Source organism: Ovis aries, chromosome 3, assembly GCF_016772045.2.
Source record: "Ovis aries strain OAR_USU_Benz2616 breed Rambouillet chromosome 3, ARS-UI_Ramb_v3.0, whole genome shotgun sequence".
In the NCBI taxonomy this organism is placed as follows: Eukaryota; Metazoa; Chordata; class Mammalia; order Artiodactyla; family Bovidae; genus Ovis; species Ovis aries.
The window spans coordinates 155,119,593-155,139,863 of NC_056056.1; the positions used below are offsets into that span (position 1 = coordinate 155,119,593).

General features: G+C 42.5%; 1 protein-coding gene and 1 non-coding gene across 12 annotated transcripts in view; both read right to left on the reverse strand.

Moving 5' to 3' along the window:
* The window catches only part of TBC1D30 (TBC1 domain family member 30), a 107,234-nt gene that overhangs the window by 11,041 nt on the left and 75,922 nt on the right, over positions 1 to 20,271 (reverse strand). For all 11 annotated transcript variants that reach the window (XM_060412847.1, XM_060412846.1, XM_060412845.1 and 8 more), the window contains 4 exons: positions 19,056 to 19,224; positions 16,298 to 16,466; positions 11,363 to 11,468; positions 1,319 to 1,431 (listed from right to left, as the gene is read on the reverse strand). In XM_060412847.1, coding sequence (XP_060268830.1) covers positions 1,319 to 1,431; positions 11,363 to 11,468; positions 16,298 to 16,466; positions 19,056 to 19,224 — 557 coding nt within the window. The remainder of the gene's footprint in view (positions 1 to 1,318; positions 1,432 to 11,362; positions 11,469 to 16,297; positions 16,467 to 19,055; positions 19,225 to 20,271) is intronic.
* Positions 49 to 120, reverse strand: TRNAC-GCA (transfer RNA cysteine (anticodon GCA)). Its single transcript has one exon. It is a non-coding gene; the product is annotated as a tRNA-Cys (tRNA).

Below are 20,271 nucleotides of genomic sequence, written 5' to 3' on the forward strand. Positions count from 1 at the left end.
CCAGGCAAGAATACTGGAGTGGGTTGCCATTCCCTCCTCCAGGGGATCTTCCCAAGCCAGGGATCGAACCCAGGTCTCCTGCATTGCAGGCAGATGCTTTACCATCTGAGCCACCAAGGAAGTCCAAATAACCTTATACACACTGTGTTTTGCATGTGTACAAATATATTTGTGGGATAAATCAGAAAGGTAGAATTGCTGGATCAAAGGATATGTGCATTAAAATCTGGGGAAATACTGTCAAATTGCCTGCCCCAAATCCTATGGTAATTAACCTCTCATCAGCAAAGTCTAAGAGTGTCTGTTTCCCTATAGCCTTATCGACAGAGAGCACACCGACCTTTTAAAGTTTTGTCAATCTGATAGGTGAAAAAACAGAATCTCAATCTCACTTTAATCTCACAATCTCACTTTGCATTTCCCCGAGTCTAAGTGATGCTGCCTTTTATGTAAACTGCCTATTCCCCTCCTTTCATCATTTTCAGTTGCGTGGTCATTTTCTTATGGATTTCTAGGAACTTTATACACAAGAGAAATCAGTTACAAATATTTTTCCATAAGTATTTTTTGTCTGCTTATGGAGTTGTTTTTTTTTTTTTTTTGGCTCTGTTTGGTTTTAGTCAAGCAGAAAATTATTTTTAGTCAAGCAGAAAATTATTTTTAGTCAAGCAGAAAATTATTTTTAAAGTGCTTAATTTTTTCCTTTATTTTTTAAATTTTGAGTCAGTTATTAACACCTTCCCAATTACAAAGAAGTAAAGACATCCTTCCATATTTTCTGCTGCTTATTTTATTATTTCATTTTTTTCCATTTAACTCTCTCATCTATATGGAATTTATCCTGATGTGTGGTATAAAGTAATGACTCCTATTTTATTTCTTTCCAGATTGAGTCTCATAGGCCCAGAACCACTTACTAAATAGTATATCTTTTCACTGTGACGTACATTTCATAATATAAATTCCTATGTACATATATTTGTCAATTTCTGGTCACCACAGTATTTTAAATTAGCTCATCTGTCTCTTCAGACACCAATTCTACACTTTTTAAATTACTGAAATTTTTATTATTTGATATTTTTAAATAAGTTGTAGGGTTGCTAAATACCATTTCAGTTTATGTCCCAACCTTCTTCGAAAAGTAACACTTTCAAAAATCTTCCTCCTGGATTTAAATCAAAACCTTTGGGAAAGAGATTTTCAGATTTTAAGCACTAAGCTATTTTGAATGTGTTTCTGAGGTTTAATAAATATAAATAACAAAATATTAAGTCTTTCATCATGAAAATAACAAGGGAAAAAAAAAAGACCTTACCCAGAAACTGAGGTGGGCTTAACTGTGGCAGGGAATGGTGTAATGTTGTAAGTGTATTTTTCCCTTAACTCTGCCAGTTGTGGAAACGGGAATGGAGCCATAGAATAAACAGTCTGGAAAACAAGAACAAAAACACCATGTCTGAAATCGTGGTCTTAAATAACTTTATCAATCCTGTGAAGACATGAAAGTTCTATGATTTGGGTGTGAAGAGGTAGAGACTGCTCCTTACCCAGCTGATGGAGAGAGTCCACTTGATATTGTCTTAGAGAAAGACAGAAGAATTTTTAAAAAATTAAAAAATGAAACAACAGTGAGTCCTCAAATCAATCCAGCTGCAACCTGGCACTCAACTGGTGAACGCAGGGTAGGGGTGGAGCAGGAAAAATGGGGACAGTCTGATACCCCCCTGCTCCTTTGATAGATGGGTTAATTCAGAAATCCATAGCTCCCTATTACTTCTTTCCCAGAGAACCCATCAATCTTCTTTATATGTACTGCTCATTTTCCAAAGCTTTCCTTGATGATTTTTATAGACATTAAATGTCAGCCTTCCAGATAAAGTTAAATCTGGGGGACGATCTCATGATCGCCTGCAAGCTTCCTCCAAAGATACCACCTTTTCAAATGTCTGTGAATGAGTTCTAGGCGAAAATTGTTAACTGTTATTTTTAAAGGAAAAAAAAAAAGAAGGAAATGACAGGGGTGTAAAGCATAGGCTGTTAAAAAATCTATAAATAAAAATGAGAAAAGCACCTGTGCTTCCTCCAGAATTTTAAGATGATCTATCATTCTACCAGTGAGAAGAAAATCATCTTGTTTGTTCTCTTAATTTGATAAAAACTTAACTGCTCCAAACATATTTCTTCAATCTTTTGGGCTCTTATTCATCAGAAGATGCATATTAGTCACATGAACTTTCATTTCTTCCAGGAAGCCATTCAATGTCCTGATGACATTTTTCAAGGAAAATATTCTAAAGTAGTATTCTTCAATTCAGAAGGTTTGGGAAATGTCTCATCTCTGCACAGGAAGAAAAAGGAAGGCTCTAAAAGGGGCTTCCTAGCACTGCAGTCTCACCCCACAGCTCAGAGCCACCAATGGAACAGTCCACTGAAATCTCGATTCTAAACAGCCAGCACATCTGACTGTCCCCAAACTTCGTGGTATCCACTTATACCTTAGTGTAACATCCTAAGACTCCAAACACAGAAGTGCTGGCTACAATTCCTTTGATTCTCCATTGCTTACTGTGCAAAGTTACAAAGTATATCAAGACCACAAAAGTCCTCTCTAAATCACCTTATCTCATGCATACTTGATTACAGACAGTCGCTGACTCACAAGAGTTCAACTTAAATGATTTTTCCTCTTTATGGTGGTGCAAAAGTGATATGCATTCAGTAGAAACCCTTCTTTGAATTCTGAATTTGGATCTTTTCCTGGGCTTACAATGTGCCATAGATCCTCTCTCATGATACTAGGCAATCAAGCTCCCCATCCGCCAAGTGATCACGAGGGGAAACAAATAATACATTTACAACCATTCTGGACCCAGACAACTGTTCTGTTTTTCACTTGTAGTTCAGCATTCAATAAATTATATGGGTTATTCAACTTTCCATTATAAAATAGGCTTCATGTCAGATGATGTAGCCCAAGTATAGGTTAACATAAGTGTCCTGAGCATGTTTAAAGCAGGCTAGGATGAACTGTGATGTTTGGTAGGTTAGGTGTATTACATTTTCAGTGTATGTTGAGTTTTTCCGCGTGTAACCCCATCCTAAGTCCAGGAAGATCCGTGTACCAAAATGGCTGAGAAGCAGCACAAACGTACTAACAGTGAACTGTTTCCCCCTGGAAAGAAGCAGAAGGCCTCCCGTGGCTCCCATTAGTCCGGAAGGTGAGATTACGCTGGTTCCCAACCTCTCTGTGCCTCCTTCTCATCTGAAAAGTGAAGGCATGAAACTCATCATGAAAAAGTGAAGGATGGTGGTCGCCTCCGAGAGAAGCAGGATCAGAGAGGAGTACATGAGGATGTTCACCTGTGTCGTTAATGTTTTCTTTCTTAAACTGGGTCATGGGCGTGTAAGTTTTGTCATATTATTTTAATACATTCTGTACGCCTGAAATACTTCATAGGATTTCATTAATAACATGGTCAGAGTATACTCTCTTTGATGCCACAAAGGCTGCCAGCAGTTCAGTGCCCAAAAAGCTGCTTTACTGACAGTACAGAATGCCAGTAGCGGTTTGATCCATGGTCAGGGAACTAGACACCACACGCTGCAACTAAGATCTGGGGCAGCAAAATAAACGAATAAATATTTTTTAAAGTCTTAATTATGCACGGTGATGGATGTTGACTGGACTTTTGTGATCATTTCACAATATATACAAACACCAAATCATTAGGTTGTACACCTAAAACTAATATGTCGATCATATCTCAGTAAACAAACCCATATCATTAGGATTCAAGTTTAAAAGATGGAATTACTGGGAGGGAGGTTCAAGAGGGATGGAAACAGGTATACCTATGGCTGATTCATGCTGATGTTTGGCAGAAACCAATACAACATTGTAGAGCAAATATCCTTCAATTAAAAATAAATTTCACTATTTAAAAAGATGAAATTATTAATGTTAGGAATTTCAAAATTCTCTACAAATGAAGGAAGATGTCTTACTGGAGACAATCAGTGAGATGTCTAGCTAAAGAGTCACCTTTTATTTCTGCTAATTTTATTAAAAGTTATCAGAAAACTCCTTGGCCCAGACTCATGAAGGAAGTGTGTAAGAAAAGAAAGAAGAGTATATTCTGGCCCTACTCTGTCCCATTCTGCCCCCGAGTAAAAGGTCTGGGGTCTTACCAAGCTCCTTCAAGGACCACTCAGCTAAAGACATTGAACCAAAAAGAACACTGGCTCCATTGGGATTCATGTTCTTTTCCTGCTCTTCCTTTCTCTATAATTTACTTTTAGTTAGCCCTTTAAAGTATAAATCAGTGTTTCTGAAAGAAATGTCCTTATAGTATTTCGCATGTATTCACACACTTACTTAAAGGTCTCACTTGTCAGCAGACATATTTATCCCATGAAGGTACATGACATATCACCACAGTCCTCAGGGTACCTGAGAAGCTCCAGGTACCCAACTGTGTAAATCAGAGATTTACAACCAATTTCAAGAAAGGAATTTTACTAATTATCTTAGAGCCAAAGTATAGTACAAAAATAGTATCTTAAGGTTAAAAAGGAATTTAAACATAATTTGATTCAACCTCCCTCCCATGCAAGAGCACCCTTTAGAGCATCTCTAACATTTGATCATAAGGGTGCTGCTTGAACACTTCCAGTTATGGGCCCACACAGTTTTGCAAGGCAGACAGTTTCATTTTTGACAGCACTAATAATCAAATAGTATCCTTCTATTGGACAAGCATTCACATCCATGTGATTTCCATTTCATCACTGATAGAAAAAGGAACAGTCTCATGGCACATGAAAGCTCCCCTCAGGTAACCGTAAATTATTGACAACCACTTTTGGTGAGGTTTTTCCAAACTCATCTAGTAATTGCATGTATCTAAATTTTCTATAATGCCGCTGCTGCTTAGTCGCTTCAGTCACGTTTGACTGTGTGCAACACTATGGACTACAGCCGGCCAGGCTCCTCTGTCCATGGGATTCTCTAGGCAACAGTACTAGAGTGGGTTGCCATGCCTTCCTCCAGGGAATCTCTCCGACCCAGGGATCAAACCTGGGTCTCCTGCATTGCAGTCAGATTCTTTACTGTTGGGCCACCAGGGAAGCCCTCTAAATATAATAACTATACATAAAACTAGAGAGAGATTTTCTCAGTGATCTAGTTTCTAAGACTCTGTGCTCCCAATGCAGCGGGGCCCCAGCTCAATCCCTGGATGGAGAACGAAATTCCACATGCTGCAACTAAGAGTTCACATGCCACAACTTTAAAAAAAAAAAAAAAAATCTTGCATGCCACAACAAAGTCCTGGAGCAGTTAGAAAAAAAAACTATAACTTTTCTCTCAAAGATTCCATGAGAGACTTTGTCAAAAGGCGTAGCAAAATCCATATAAACTATTCCATCAGTATTCTCCCAATCTCTTTTTCTAACATTATCTCTTATTTAAATGGCCATTGCTAATAATATAAAAGAGTGATGAGATTTATGGTAAAAAAAAAAAACAAACCCAGTAGATAATTTGGCGCATGGCACCTAGAACTGAAAGAAATAGGGAAAACCAAACAGGGAGAATCTTTGCATCTCTTCAGCTCAAAAATAAAGATCTTGTATGTGGTCCACATTTTTCATCTGATTTTATTTTTCATCATTTCAAGTTTGCTGACAGACTTAAGGTCTACCGTAATTGGATCATAGCCACTGAATTAATTTTCTTAAGCAGTAAATACAGAAAAGAGAGCGCTTGAAATGACATTCAGCATTTCTTTCCTTAATACTCCACAATGTCAAGGAAAACCAACCAGTCTATTTACTGCCCAAACTACCAACATGCATTTAAATGGACATTTTATATTTAGGTACTGCTGAAAAGGAATAGTATTTCTCTTTTTCATCACTGACATGTTTTACAAAAAACATGAAATCATAAGTTGTACAAAATTAGGCTCAGTTCATCTTTACCAGATGTTTTCCTCAGCAGGAAATGCTGCTAAAATGAAATCTAATCCATCAAGCCACAGTCTACATTTTTCCTTCTAGGATTCTCCCAAAGCAAAGTAAAGAGGGGGCTCTTCTTTCTCCTGGAATCTAAGACAGGAAATTCCCAGAAGACAAAGTGCAATGTATCTGTCATTTACAATGTTTAAACTTCAGGTGAAATAAAATGTTGCCCATTCCTCTAAAGGGGATTTCAGATTTTAGAAAGACATGTTTTGAATAAGGTAGAAGCCCTGTGTTGGGTGGTGAGGAGCAGCAGGCCACGTGTTGAGCTTGGATCCCACCAGTTCTGGGCCTGCCACTAGACAACCCAAGAATATGGCAAGATGCTCACTCTCCATGTCTTAGTTTCTTCTCTGTTAAGTGACAGAATTAGGTTAGTGGGCCTTTAAGAGTCTTTCAAATCAGTGTTTCTATAAGTGTTAGTTCAAACCACTTGCATAACAACCACCCATGGGCCAAATATCTGCCTTTTAATACACTCCTGACATGTTGCTTATACACAGTCAAGTTTGAAAAACACTGCCTCAAATTCTAATGTTTTATACTTCTGTGTACCCATGGAGCAGCCAGGGGGATTCCTAGCACTACGTTAGGCATTATGGCAGAGAAGGCGATGGCACCCCACTCCATTACTCTCGACTGGAAAATCCCATGGACAGAGGAGCATGGAAGGCTGCAGTCCAAGGGGTTGGGAAGAGTCGGACACGACTGAACGATTTCACTTTCACTTTTCACTTTCATGCATTCAGATCAGTTCAGTCACTCAGTCATGTCCGACTCTTTGCGACCCCATGAATCGCAGCACGCCAGCACTGGAGAAGGAAATGGCAACCCACTCCAGTGTTCTTGCCTGGAGAATCCCAGGGACAGGGGAGCCTGGTGGGCTGCCATCTATGGGGTCGCAAGGAGTCAGACACGACTGAAGCGACTTAGTAGCAACAGCAGCAGCAGCAGGCATTATGGGGATACACAGTAATATGAGGCCCTTATCATTAAGCAAACTGCTACTTCATTAGGGAGAGAACACAAACATATTTGAAAAAATATCAAATATAAATAAATAATTTGTAATGAGCACTAAGCCAGCAGTGACAATTGCTGACAATCTTAAGTGTTGAAGGAGTAGGGAGGAGATATTAGGATCATTAACAAGGGCTTAGGTAACAGCCTGGTGGGAGGAGCTGGGGGAGACTGAGTAGGATCTGGTAGACAGAAAGGATTTTCACAGAGAGGATGTCGGAAGGAACCCCAAGCCCTGTCACGGGGATGAACACGGCCCACAGAGGACAGGGTGAGGATGGCTACAGCCAGTGCAATAGGTCCTGGCTGTGAAGTAGTGGGGAACAGCTCTGGATAGGTGAGGAGTGGGGCAACCACGGAATGCCTCCAACCACAGCCAGTGTGAGAGCAAACCCACCTGTCTCCCCCCATGAACATCCCCTCTTCTTCCTAAGCCAGAAACCTGTGGGCTGTCCTTGTCTCTCCCTTCCTTTCTCCCTCACCCCATGTCTCTTTTCCATGGCCAAGTCCTGTCAACTTCACCCTCTAAGTATTGCTTCTGTTCCATTCTTGCTTCTTCATGTCCCGACCTCCTGACAGAGGCCCCTTCAAGTCCACCCTTCATGGGGTTGCCCCTGGAGTCGACATAAGACACAACTAAGACTGTTTCCCTCCTCTCCCTGAAATCTCTAAGACCCACAGCTCTTCTTCTCCCCTTTCCAAAGGTTCAACAGAATCCCAAGAACTCCAGCAAGCACAACCTCACAACCACTGACCTGGAGGATCAAGTCCACACTCCTTACTATGGGTTGTGGTCTTCCCTACATTTGTTCAGTGCTCAGTCATGTCCGACTCTTTGCAACCCCAAGGACTGCAGCATGGCAGCCTTCCCTGTCCATCACTATCTCCTCCGGAGTTTGCTCAGACTCATGTCTACTGAGTCAATGAAGCCATCCAACCATCTCATCCTCTGTCACCCCCTTCTCCTCCTGCCCTCAATCTTTTCCAGTATCAGGGTCTTTTCTAGTGAGTCAGCTCTTCACATCAGGTGGCCAAAGTATTGGAGCTCCAGCTTCAGCATCAGTCTTCCAATCAGCAAACCAAACTCCTACAGCTTCCTTCCCACACCATAATGTTTGCCACAGCCAAAGCCTTGACTCCTGCTGCTCTGTCGCCCATGAATTGCCTCTCTGATCTGCACCACTGTCTCCAACACATACGCACACACCCTCAATGTGCATGCTCCCCTGCATACACACACACTCGCATACACACACACTCGCATAGACACACAGAGTATGACTTACTCCTTGTTCATCTTTAGAGATAAAACCAGACATTAATTTCCACAAAGACGTCTTCTGACAGAGAGAGGCGCTCAATTAATATGTGGAGAAGTTAATACAGGACTTAGAAAACTAGGCTGAAGCATTTTATTTGTTAATAACAAGGAAGCATGGGAAGGTTTTCTGAAGAACAATAAAAAGACCAAAGCAGTAAGTGATGACGATTCTGCTGACTGCAAAGTACAGACTATATTAGAGGAGAGAGACCATGGAAGGAGGGCCATCGTGTGATGTGATCAGCAACCACTTGAGAAAGAGAAGGCAGAGGGACTTTCCTGGTGGTCCAGTGGCTAAGACTCCATGCTCCCAACGCAGGAGGCCTGGGTTTGATTCCTGCTCAGGGAGCTAGATCACACATGCTGCAACTAAAGATCCTGCATGCCACAACTAAAATACTCCACACGCCACCAGGAAGATGGAAGTTCCCACATGCTGCAACTGAGACCCAGCACAGCCAAATACACAAGCAAATACCTTTTGAAAAGAGAGAGAGAGAAGGCAGAAAACTAGTTGCAGACTCTCAATGGCTATTTGCTCAATGAACTAATACATTTACTGTGCAGCACTAGGAGAAGGTAGTATCTCCCTGGTGGCTCAGATGGTAAAAAGTCTGCCTGCAGTGCGGAAGACCCAGGTTCGATCCCTGGGTCGGGAAGATCCCCCGGAGAAGGAAATGACAACCCACTCCAGTATTCTTGCCTGGAAAATCCCATCGACAAAGGACCCTGGCAGGCTACAGTCCATGGGATCCCAAAGTGTCAGACACAACTGAGCACCTTCATTTTCTTTCTTGCTTCTTTCTAGGAGAAAGTAAAGTGCTATATATTATGAGAAAACAGTCCCTGTCCTCCAGGAACTCATAATATCACTGAGGAAATACAATCCACCCTCAAATCAAGGTAGACTGTGATGAAGGCTCACAAGAGTGGTACAAGGAAAATGTGATGAGTCAAAGAAGCAGATGCTTATAGTTGAGCCTGTCAGAGACTGGACTGATGGCTGAAGTTGAAACTCCAATACTTTAACCACCTGATGCGAAGAACTGACTCATTTGAAAAGACCCTGATGCTGGGGAAGATTGATGGTGGGAGAAGAAAGGGACAACAGAGGATGAGATGGTTGGATGGCATCACCGACTCAATGGACATAAGTTGGAGTAAACTCCAGGAGTTAGTGATGGGCAGGGAGGCCTGGTGTGCTGCATTCCATGGGGTCACAAAGAGTTGGACATGACTGAGCAACTGAACTGAACTGACTGCTGACTGTTTCATGAAGGAGATAGCATATGAACTGGCACTTTCACAGGGAGGCAGGCCGGAAACACGTGAAGAGACTGAGGGAGACCGAACAGAGGGAGCAAAGGTGTGGAGCAGGCATATCCCCCAGTAGCTCCAGGAACATGGAAGACAGTGTGACTTGCCTAGACTTGGGTCAAGGGTACAAAAGGGAACAACAGGAACCATGGCTGAAAAGAGAGGTAAATGACAGACAGTCAAGAGCACTGGGTGATGAGCTGAGAAATCCATGCTCTGTGTTGTAGGTAATAAGTAGTCACTGAAGTTTCATGAGTGAGGAAGAAGGGATGAGATCTCAGAGTCCTGCCTGGGGCATGTGGATCAGGCAGTTCAGTAGGATGTCAAGCACAAGTCTCCAAACCCCAGGCCACAGACAGTACCTCCCATCAGATCACTGGCAGTATGAGATTAGAAATAAAGTGCATAATTAATAACATGCTTGAATCTTGAATCATCCTGAAACCACTCCCCTGACCCCGGTCTGTGGAAAACTTGTCTTCTACAAAATCTGTCCCTGGTGCCAAAAAGATTGGGGACCTTTGAAAAGGATCTCATATGTGGAATATGAGAATAACGTTTAATAAAAAAGACACTTCCCTCTACAAGAGAGAAGAAGCAAGGAAGCAATGGCTCGGGAGGTGTGACAGGAGCTAGAATCAGAGCACAGAGGTCAGGTGCAGATAGCGTACTTCCTGCTCTAAGTCAAATAGGAAGGAAAAAGGAGAGACGAGAATGCAAAGAAAAGGTTAAATAAAAAATAGAAATGCTCAGGGAAATTCTACCGGGTGGTCAGTATTCTCAACAACTTGGGCAGCTTTCTGCTAAAAGTGAGGGGTTCCAAGAAGCAGGTGGAGGTGCCAGGAGATGAGGAGAGAAATAAAACCTCTTCTCAAGTCCTAAATGAGGGCCTGAGTCTTGGTTTTCTAACCCATTGACTGGGCCCCAACCACCAATATGACCTCAGGCATGGAATCAACATTAAAGTTGAAACCAAGAAAAGAGAGAGGGAAGCACCACAGAGAAAGAAGGAACCAAGGCCCAACAACAACTCTGGACAAGAACCACTGCTGGTTGTTTGCAGGACGAAGGAAGAACCTGGAAGAGAAAGTGTCATCAGAAGCCCAGAAGGCTGAGAAAAAGATCATGTTATAGAGCCTAATGGAAGACACAGTGTTAACAAATCTGCTATCTCTTCTACACTCACTGCCATCTTTAATGACCTGCCCAATATGATGCTGAGATACAGTAACACGCCAGAAAGTAACAAAACCCTTCAAGTTGGTGATTTTGAAATGTATGATTCCTATGTAAAAGCATGAGTTGCAAATGTGGACAAAACAAATAAACCAAAATGAGAAGTAGAATAATCTTCTTTTGATCCTCAATAATTCCTTCCCAGAAATAATTATTTCTCCCCACCAGTCTCCCTTTAAGGCTAAGAATCAGATCCAGAATAAGCACCTGGGGATTTGCTGGTGAGGGGGGTGATGCTCTGATGGGGTTTTTCGTTTGTTTGTTTTTGTACTGCATTTTCTGGTTTTTTAAAAAACTTTCCAGCTTTATTTGAGCCATAATTGAAATATAACATTGTTTAATGAAAGTCATAATAAATATCCGTTATTCGTTTCTTCCTTCCTCTGCTTGTTCTCAAGGTATTGGGGTCCCCTGAGCCAAGTGGGGCAGGCATTGCCCACTCACCTGCATGAGTTCATGGCTTTCCAGAAGATCATTCTCTAGCATCTCCTGGGTAAGGCGCCCCATGGTGCTATAGAATTCATCTGCTGTCTCACAACATTCTATCTGCCTAGATAAAGAAAGGACAGAAAAAGGAATTGTTTAGGAGACCCCTGCTATCAGGTACATGCTGCAGGCACAACAAGACATGCTGTCCCTTGCCGTCAAATCAACCAAGTTAGCAATCAACGGAAGTCAAAACCCACAGACCTCAGCCTGTGGTCGGCAGAGAAAAGAGTTTAAAAACTGGAAGGTCAACATAGCGGTACTTATTCCAGGGTGAGCTCCTCTCTTTGCTATACCGCTCTCCTGACTCGCAGCTCCATCGGTGGCATTTTTATTGCTTCCACGTGACACCTTCTACACATCTGAACACCCATCACCGGTCAGAAATAATAACTAAGAAATTGGGTACCCAAGAACAATTACCCCCTGGAGGGAATCTCTTGCTCTCAGTTTGCAAACAGCAGTACCATTGACAGACTAAAACCAAACCACAGTAGAAATGAAAGATGAAACACACAAGGACTTTCTCTGCACATTTCATCAGTCCTCAGGATATTTTCACAAAGTCTTTCCAGCCCTTCTCAGGACACTGCTGCTAGCTGGCGATTACACCCTGTTATATTTTTTAACTTCTTATTTTGTATTAAGGTACAGCTGATTAACAATGTTGTGATAGTTTCAGGTGAACACTGAAGGGGCCCAGCCATGTATGTATGTATGTATCCATTTTCCCTCAAGCTCTCCTCCCATCCAGGCTGCCACACAACATTGAGCAGAGTTCCATGTGCTGTATAGTAGGTCCTCGCTGGTTATCCGTTTTAAACATAGCAGTTACACCTTGTTTCTTGCATTTGGTTCAACAGGTAAATAAAGACTGTCACCTGCCATCCTATGAGACAGGTGAAACTTTAATTCTTCTTCTAGAGAGGGAAGAAAAAGGAATTACCCAAAGCAGAGACCTGGGTATTTGTTTTATCTATCATGTCATTCTTTGCATAGCAGAAAAACTATCTGCCTTACCAATCATAAGACATACTCTTTGACATATGCTAAGGTTGGGGGATCTCCATAGAGCCAGTCAAAAAAATGTGATCCTGGGAAAACTTCAGGCTCTAGAGTTCTGTTCAGATCATATTGCCACAATCATGTAAGTAAATAAATGCAATAAACTGTTGAAGTGCTGATGCAAAAATTTAAAGCAGCATGTGGACATAAATTGAAAAGTGGTTAAGTTTATCCTGGGGGCCAGGAGGAGAGTGAGGAAGAGACGTAATGTTTAAGGTGAGTTTTGATAAATATTCTCCAGATTGACAAGGAGGAAAAAGCATCCCAAACACGTGGATACAGGAGACAGAAGGCCCTACCCGGGGAGATGCATGTAGGTCCACAGATCACAGTGGGGGCGGCTGTACGGCCAGGGGTAGCCAGAGAGAGCTGAGGGTGGTGGTGGTGTTTAGTCACCTAGTCGTGTCCAACTCTTTTGTGACCCCATGGACTGCAGTACGCCAGGCTCCTCAGTCCATGGGATTTCCCAGGCAAGAATACTGTAGTGGGTTGCCATTTCCTCCTTCAGGGGATCTTCTCGACCCAGGGATCGAACCCTTGTCTCCTGTTCTTTACCACTGAGCCACTAGGGAAGCTGAAGGTAGAGAGGTGCAGAAAACAAATCGCAGCGGCCTCATCTGCGTGCTGAGCCCTCTCAGGACAAGAGTCACTGAAAGGCCTTTAATAGAGAGTGTGGGAACAGACATGCCGTTGGCAAGGTTGCCCCAGAGGCGGCATGGCAAGTGTAGGGTGTGATGGGAGGCCATGGAGGGCTGTGCCAGGCATGAGGCAACGAGGGAGGGGGCAGTCAGGTCAGAGAAGAAAGGACACATGAACGAGACACCACTGAGACTGTGCTGCTGGCGACAGCTTACACATTCCACAAGTGCCCTTGTATGAGCAAAGGAGGAAATTTCACGCTGCAGAATCAAGGTGATGGGAAGGGCCCCGTGGATACGCACGCATGAGGCCCTGATGTTACTCAGGTACACGTGGTCTGGAGATCATCCGCATGATGTTCAGGACTTTTCCGATAGACAGGTTGTGGGGAAGACAACAGGCCCGAGAGTCAGAAAGGTCCAGGGCTAAATCCCAGCTCTACTCACTAGCTGTGGGACCTTGAACTAATTGGTCAGCCTTCCTGGGGCAATTTTCTCACCTGAAAAGACAGGGAGAATAATCCTATCTACTTCATGGGGTTATAGGGAGAATTGAATGAGATAATGTGTTTAATCTTCTTAACATAAAGACCGCAGGCCCTTTATGGTGTGTGTTGGTTGCCTTTCCTTTCACTTAATGCTCAAAACATGTGAAATTATAATGAGCAAAAACTCTGAAACATTTAAAATTCTACCAGTCTAACTCACAGATTCCTGAACTTCATAAACAGGAGCCATTTATTATCAGTATATTCACATTATTAGAAACACAGATAATAGAGCCAAGGTACCCACATTCAAAATCAGGTCTTTCCACTTACAAACTGGGTGACATGGGGCAATTTCCTTAAGTTCTTTGTGCCTCAGTGACGACATCTGTAAAATGGGGATGATAATAGAACCTACCTCCTAGGATGACAGTGACATTAAATGAGTTAATTTTACATCTACAGTGCTTAGAATCATGCCTGTCCATTGCAAGCACTCTGTGACTATCAGATATTAAGTGTAGCTATTATTATTTCAATAGTGTGACATCCCTGGGATGACCATATTAATAAATTCTGATAGATAATGGATAGAGTAGATAGGAATAAAATAAGAACCACCTCTTTTCTTCCTGCCCCATAATTCAGTTCAGTTGCTCAGTCGTGTCTGACTCTTTGCAACCCCATGAATCGCAGCACGCCAGGCCTCCCTGTCCATCACCATCTCCCGGAGTTCACTCAGACTCACGTCCATCGACTCGGTGATGCCATCCAGCCATCTCATCCTCTGTCGGCCCCTTTTCCTCCTGCCCACAATCCCTCCCAGCATTAGAGTCCTTTCCAATGAGTCAACTCTTTGCATCAGGTGGCCAAAGTATTGGAGTTTCAGTCTCAGCATCAGTCCTTCCAATGAATACCCAGGACTGGTCTCCTTTAGGATGGACTGGTTGGATCTCCTTGCAGTCCAAGGGACTCTCAAGAGTCTTCTCCAACACCACAGTTCAAAAGCATCAATTCTTCGGCACTCAGCTTTCTTCACAGTCCAATTCTCACATCCATACATGACTACTGGAAAAACCATAGCCTTGACTAGACAGACCTTTGTTGGCAAAGTAATGTCTCTGCTTTTCAATACGCTATCTAGGTTGGTCATAACTTTTAAGAACTAACAAAAAGGGGACTAGAATCAACCCAGCATACAGTCAAGAGCTGTAGTATTTTGATCCTATAAGCTAATTTAATTACTCAGCAACTATCACAACGGCAAGAGTGTGATACTGGTAATAGAGAAACTACCAACGCTCAGTTTACGAGGTAGTAGGTTGGAAATATACGACTGCAGAAAAGGGCTGACATTGGAAGAAAGCAAACAGGTATGTAAATGTCACAACAAATCCCCCACAGATGAATTTATTTGCCTCACTGAAAAGCTATCTGCAGTGAAACAAAAGCAGAGGAGATTGCTACGTGCTATTTAAAAACACTTCCAAACAACAATTTTTTTAAAAAAATCCCTGAATTGTTAGTTGGATTTTTCTTAAAAAATTAAAAAATGCTGCAAGTCTCTCAGGAAACAACTTCCCATCAATAAAAAGGCTACTTTGGAGGTTTCTGAAACAAAACACTGGAAGTGATTTATAAGTTCTCTGACGTGTTGTCTATGGGTACCCACTCAAGTCATTTAAAAATAGTTTTAGGAAAGAAACATTAAAAACTTTTCTGCATCTTCAGTTAACTGTAACAATTTCATCCTGATGTCTCCCCCATTACCCAAAAGGCAGATATTTAATGTAATAGTTATAATACATTAGAGATGGGTGAAAATACCCTAGTGTTTTCAGCCCTGATACTAGACAAGAATGTAAGTGAAATCTGTTTGGTGGTAATAGATTTCAAATGGAATTAACTCTTGATGAAAGGGAAGAATTCCATGTGTTCTGCTATTGACTAGGTACCAGGCACCAAGCTAGATAACTTTATACATATTATCTCATTTAATTTTATCACATTCCACAAAATACCAACCCTGAATATTTACTGGAAGGATTGATGCTGAAGTTGAAGCTCCAATACTTTTGGATGCGAAGAGCCAATACATTGGAAAAGACCCTGATGCTGGGAAAAATTGAGGGCAAGAGAAGAAGCGGGCAGCAGAGGATGAGATGGTTGGATAGCATCACTGACTCAATGGACATGAGTTTGAGCAAACTCCAGGAGATAATGAAGGACAGGGAAGCCTGGCGTGCTGCAGTCCATGGGATCACAAAGAGTCAGACACGACTGAGCAACTGAACAACAACAAAATAATTATAAAGACTCAAACATAAGCCACGTTGCAGTCTTAACCAACAAACCCACACAGCTGTCTCCAGAGCTTTCAGTTCCTCTTCCACCTAAGTCCCTCTCCCCACGTTTTTCTGTTGGAAAAACGCCAACAGCGTGGGGCTGCCAGGACGCCAGCACTGAGGAGGAGGAGAACTCCAGGCCTGAAACAGCCTGCCCCCTTCTCTAAAACAGCTTCCACTTGCCCCCAACATTCACTGATGAGCTGACAGAGAGTTCAGAAGGCAAAAGCAATTGCACAGCAGTCACAACTTTCTCTTTTCCTCACATTTAAATATTGATGGCTTTACACACTGGAGAACAAAAGTGCGGTAAGGCTCTCACACCACAGTACAGAACAGGAAGGGGAAATTACTTACTCTCCCAACTTTGCCCAGATAGCCAGCGACACCCGTAGGATGATTTCCGAACCTTCAAAGAAAACTGAATCCCAAATCTTTAAAACTGTATGGTTAGGGAGACACGTAGCGAAGAGAGTCAGAAACCACTGCATCGTGAAGACATTTGTCAGTGGGGGCTCATATCCACCTGAAATAAAACAAACGCTCTACATTTCTGCAGAACTGATGGTGTGCAAGATATGAAAACACCCTCTTTCAATCTCTCATGTCTACTCAAATACTAGCTTGGCCAAAAAGTTCATTCGGGCTTCCCCATAACATCTTACAGGAAAAACCAAAAGAACTTTTTTTTGGCCAACTCAATATGTTATATTTCCTGGCTGCTTTTTTTTTAATCTCTCTAAATTCTTGTTCTTTCCTTATTTGGATGGAGGTAGGGGGAGAACATCGGAGAAGGCAATGGCACCCCACTCCAGTACTCTTGCCTGGAAAATCCCATGGACAGAGGAGCCTGGTAGGCTGCAGTCCATGGGGTCACTGAGAGTTGGACACGATTCAGTGACTTCACTTTCACTTTCCACTTTCCTGTATTGGAGAAGGAAATGGCAACCCACTCCAGTGCTCCTGCCTGCAGAATCCCAGGGACGGGGAGCCTGGTGGGCCGTGGTCTATGGGGTCGCACAGAGTCGGACACGACTGAAGCGACTTAGCAGCAGCAGGGGGAGAACATAGGTGTGTTTAATAAAAATCGCAATACTACGAACTTCACAAATTCTTTGTGACATTTCAGAAATCTTAACCTAAAATTTAATTTGAGTGTACCTACTGTGGGGCACTGAAAATCAAGGAGGATGCTCTCCCTATCAAAAACAGGATAAAAAGAAAGGATTTTAGCCTCTCAAAAGTAAAAGCTGATTTCCAAAACCTCCTAAAGCCCACTTTTATTCAAATACTGCTGATAAAAATAAAATTACTCATAAGCAATTACTTGTTTACTTGTTAATTTATCCATAGTCCTCAGACCACAATGGAATTAAACCAGAAATCAGTAACAGAAAGAAAGCTGGAAAATCCCCAAATACTTGGAGATTAAGCAAAGTGACATTTTAAAATATCTTTAACTAAATATTTTAGTTAAAATCCAGTTGGTTAGATCCCAGTTTTAAAGATCCCAGTTTTAGAGATCTGGGATCCAGCTCACTTTGAAGTTTCCAAATTCACTAAAACAATAGAGTCCTCTCCCACTCCCCATTATGATTGCATAAGCATATATTTTAATGAAATATAAAAATTTAGATACTAGACTAATCCTTTCTCCAAATTACAGTCAGAAGGTACATTTACCCAAGTACAAGCAAAACAAGATCTGTCCTCCTTTATCCATTTTCTTCCTTCTTACCTACAAACAAAGAAGTATCTTTGTTCACAGGCTAGAATCTAAGGTCACCAAGGCATTCGGGCAAATGTGGAGCCCAGTGAAATGTGTCTGACTCTGGAAAAGGCCAATCTGGTCTTGCTGGAAGCTTTATGAAATCCTCACTGGTGTACAAGTATACTGCACAGCCAAATTAAATAAGATTACTCCAACTACTTGGAAGAAAATGCTTAGAGACACCTGTGTGTCACTATAATTTCCAGTGTATTTTAATCACAGATGAGGTCCTCAAAACCCTTTCAGATTTTCCCAGATTTAAATTCATGGGTCAGGAACTGACAGCCATTTAAAGAAAACATAGCAAACATTGTATTTTTGATATCTGGAGAAGTGCAAGCAGTGGGTATGATGACAGCTACGAGCTCGGGTACTTGGGAAGCTGGTGATGCCAGCTAGATGGCAGAGACTCAGCTACTTGCAGAGCCACCTCCACTACCACCTTAATCAACCCAGTCCCTTCCTTCAGGGCTCAGATTCTACCTAGAGGCCAAGAGAGCCCTTCTCCAGTAAGAACTGGTCCATTCATCTCAAGGAAGCCTAAATATCCTTCACTTCACATGAATGAATAAAAGGAGCATTAAACATCTCAGCCCAAAGGACTGCTTTTATCTCCTACAACTTTATGAAAATACATATTCTACTCTCCATAACGTCAATGGTTGAAGCAAAACCACAAGCTCGCCCAAGCTGTACCTGTAGTTCAATTTTAAAGAACTCCTATAGTTTTGATGCCAACTTAGAGCAGTTTAACTGATAGCAAGGCACAGATACCACTCTTTACCTGCTGCTGCTGCTGCTAAGTCACTTCAGTTGTGTCCGACTCTGTGCAACCCCATAGACGGCAGCCCACCAAGCTCCCCTGTCCCTGGGATTCTCCAGGCAAGAACACTGGAGTGGGTTGCCAGTTCCTTCTCCAGTGCATGAAAGTGAAAAGTGAAAGTGAAGTCGCTCAGTTGTGCCCGACTCTTTGCGACCCCATGGACTGCAGCCCACCAGGCTCCTCCATCCATGGGATTTTCCAGGCTAGAGTGCTGGAGTGGGGTGCCATCTCCTTCTCCGATTCTTTACCTATATATAGTTGGTAAGCTAGTACTGGTTAAGCATTGGGCTCCTGACTGACTTTTTAACCATAACCAGTTAGAGATGTAACATCTGGCCTTCTGTTTGGGTTTTGTTTTTAGTTCTGTTTTTGTTCTCTAGAAATCTGTTTCACTGCACCAAGCTCTACCAAGTGAAATATCTGAAAACATGTTTCACCATTCAAGGTTTAGGCTCCCAGGTACAGTGGTATCAGAAAAGTAAACTATTTTCAAAGGTAAAATAGCATCGAATCATCACTACCTCCACTCTCCTTGTTTGCGGTTTTCTGAAGAGTATCCAGGTGCTGAGATAATTCAGGGAGATTCAGTCTCAAGAGGTCTCGGAAGACGGCCATATCCACGGACAGTGCCCGGAGATTGTTGACAAAATAGCTTTCGGGAAGTACCTTGTCAATAAGGTAAATCATAATCTGAGGAAAAAAGATATAGAATAAGATTGCTTCACAAAAACTACTTGGTATACTAACACGTCCTACATAGAACATATTCAAATTGGCAAAAGACAGTTAGCCAAAGCACACCATTCTTTACACGTGTCAGCACCAAATGTTCTGGATTTTCAAGGCTCCTCTCCACTTCAAGGGAAGGAGCAGGTGGCATAATTGTCTAAGTCAGGGGTCCCCAGTCCCAGGGCCATGGACTGGCACCAGCCCTTGGCAAGTTGGGGATCTGGCCACACACAAGGTGAGCAGTGGGAGAGCGAGTGAAGCTTCATCTGCCGCTCCCCATTGCTCATGTTATGGCCTGAACCATTTCCTCTGCCCACGCCCCATCCATGGAAAAACTGTTTTTCATGAAACCAGTCCCTGCTGCCAAAAAGCCTGGGGACCACTGGTTTAACTCATTCTGACCCCAAATCTGCTGCTGTCTAAAACTTTTAGCTGTGCCACTAGACCTGAGTTCATCCTGGAAGTAGCTGTGATGATATAATCCTCAGCCTCCCTCTGACCAGCCATGGAGCTCAAGCTTTCTCTGCATCCAGCAGAAATCTCAAGGTCAGCTCCTTGATGTCAGCGCAGTTTCATAACCTTAATCTGAAAACTCACAGCTGGCCCACCATGGAACATCCCGACTGCAGTCAATCGCAAGATTCACTGACCATCAACCTGAGTTTTTGAACAACCGATGTCAGCTTTTTGTCCATGTTCTCTCCTGGGACAATGCAACAAACGGTACATTTTTGTTTTGAGCATATGGTGCTTTTAAAATCAGATGAAAGTGAAAGTGAAGTTGCTTAGTCGTGTCCAACTCTTTGTGACCCCATGGACTGTAGCCTATCAGGCTCCTCCGTCCATGGGATTTTCCAGGCAAGAGTGCTGCAGTGGATTGCCATTTCCTTCTCCAGGGGATCTTCCTGACCCAGGGATCGAACCCGGGTCTCCTGCATTGCAGGCAGACGCTTCACCATCTGAGCCACCAGGGAAGCCCCAAAATCAGATGAGATTGCCTCATATTCT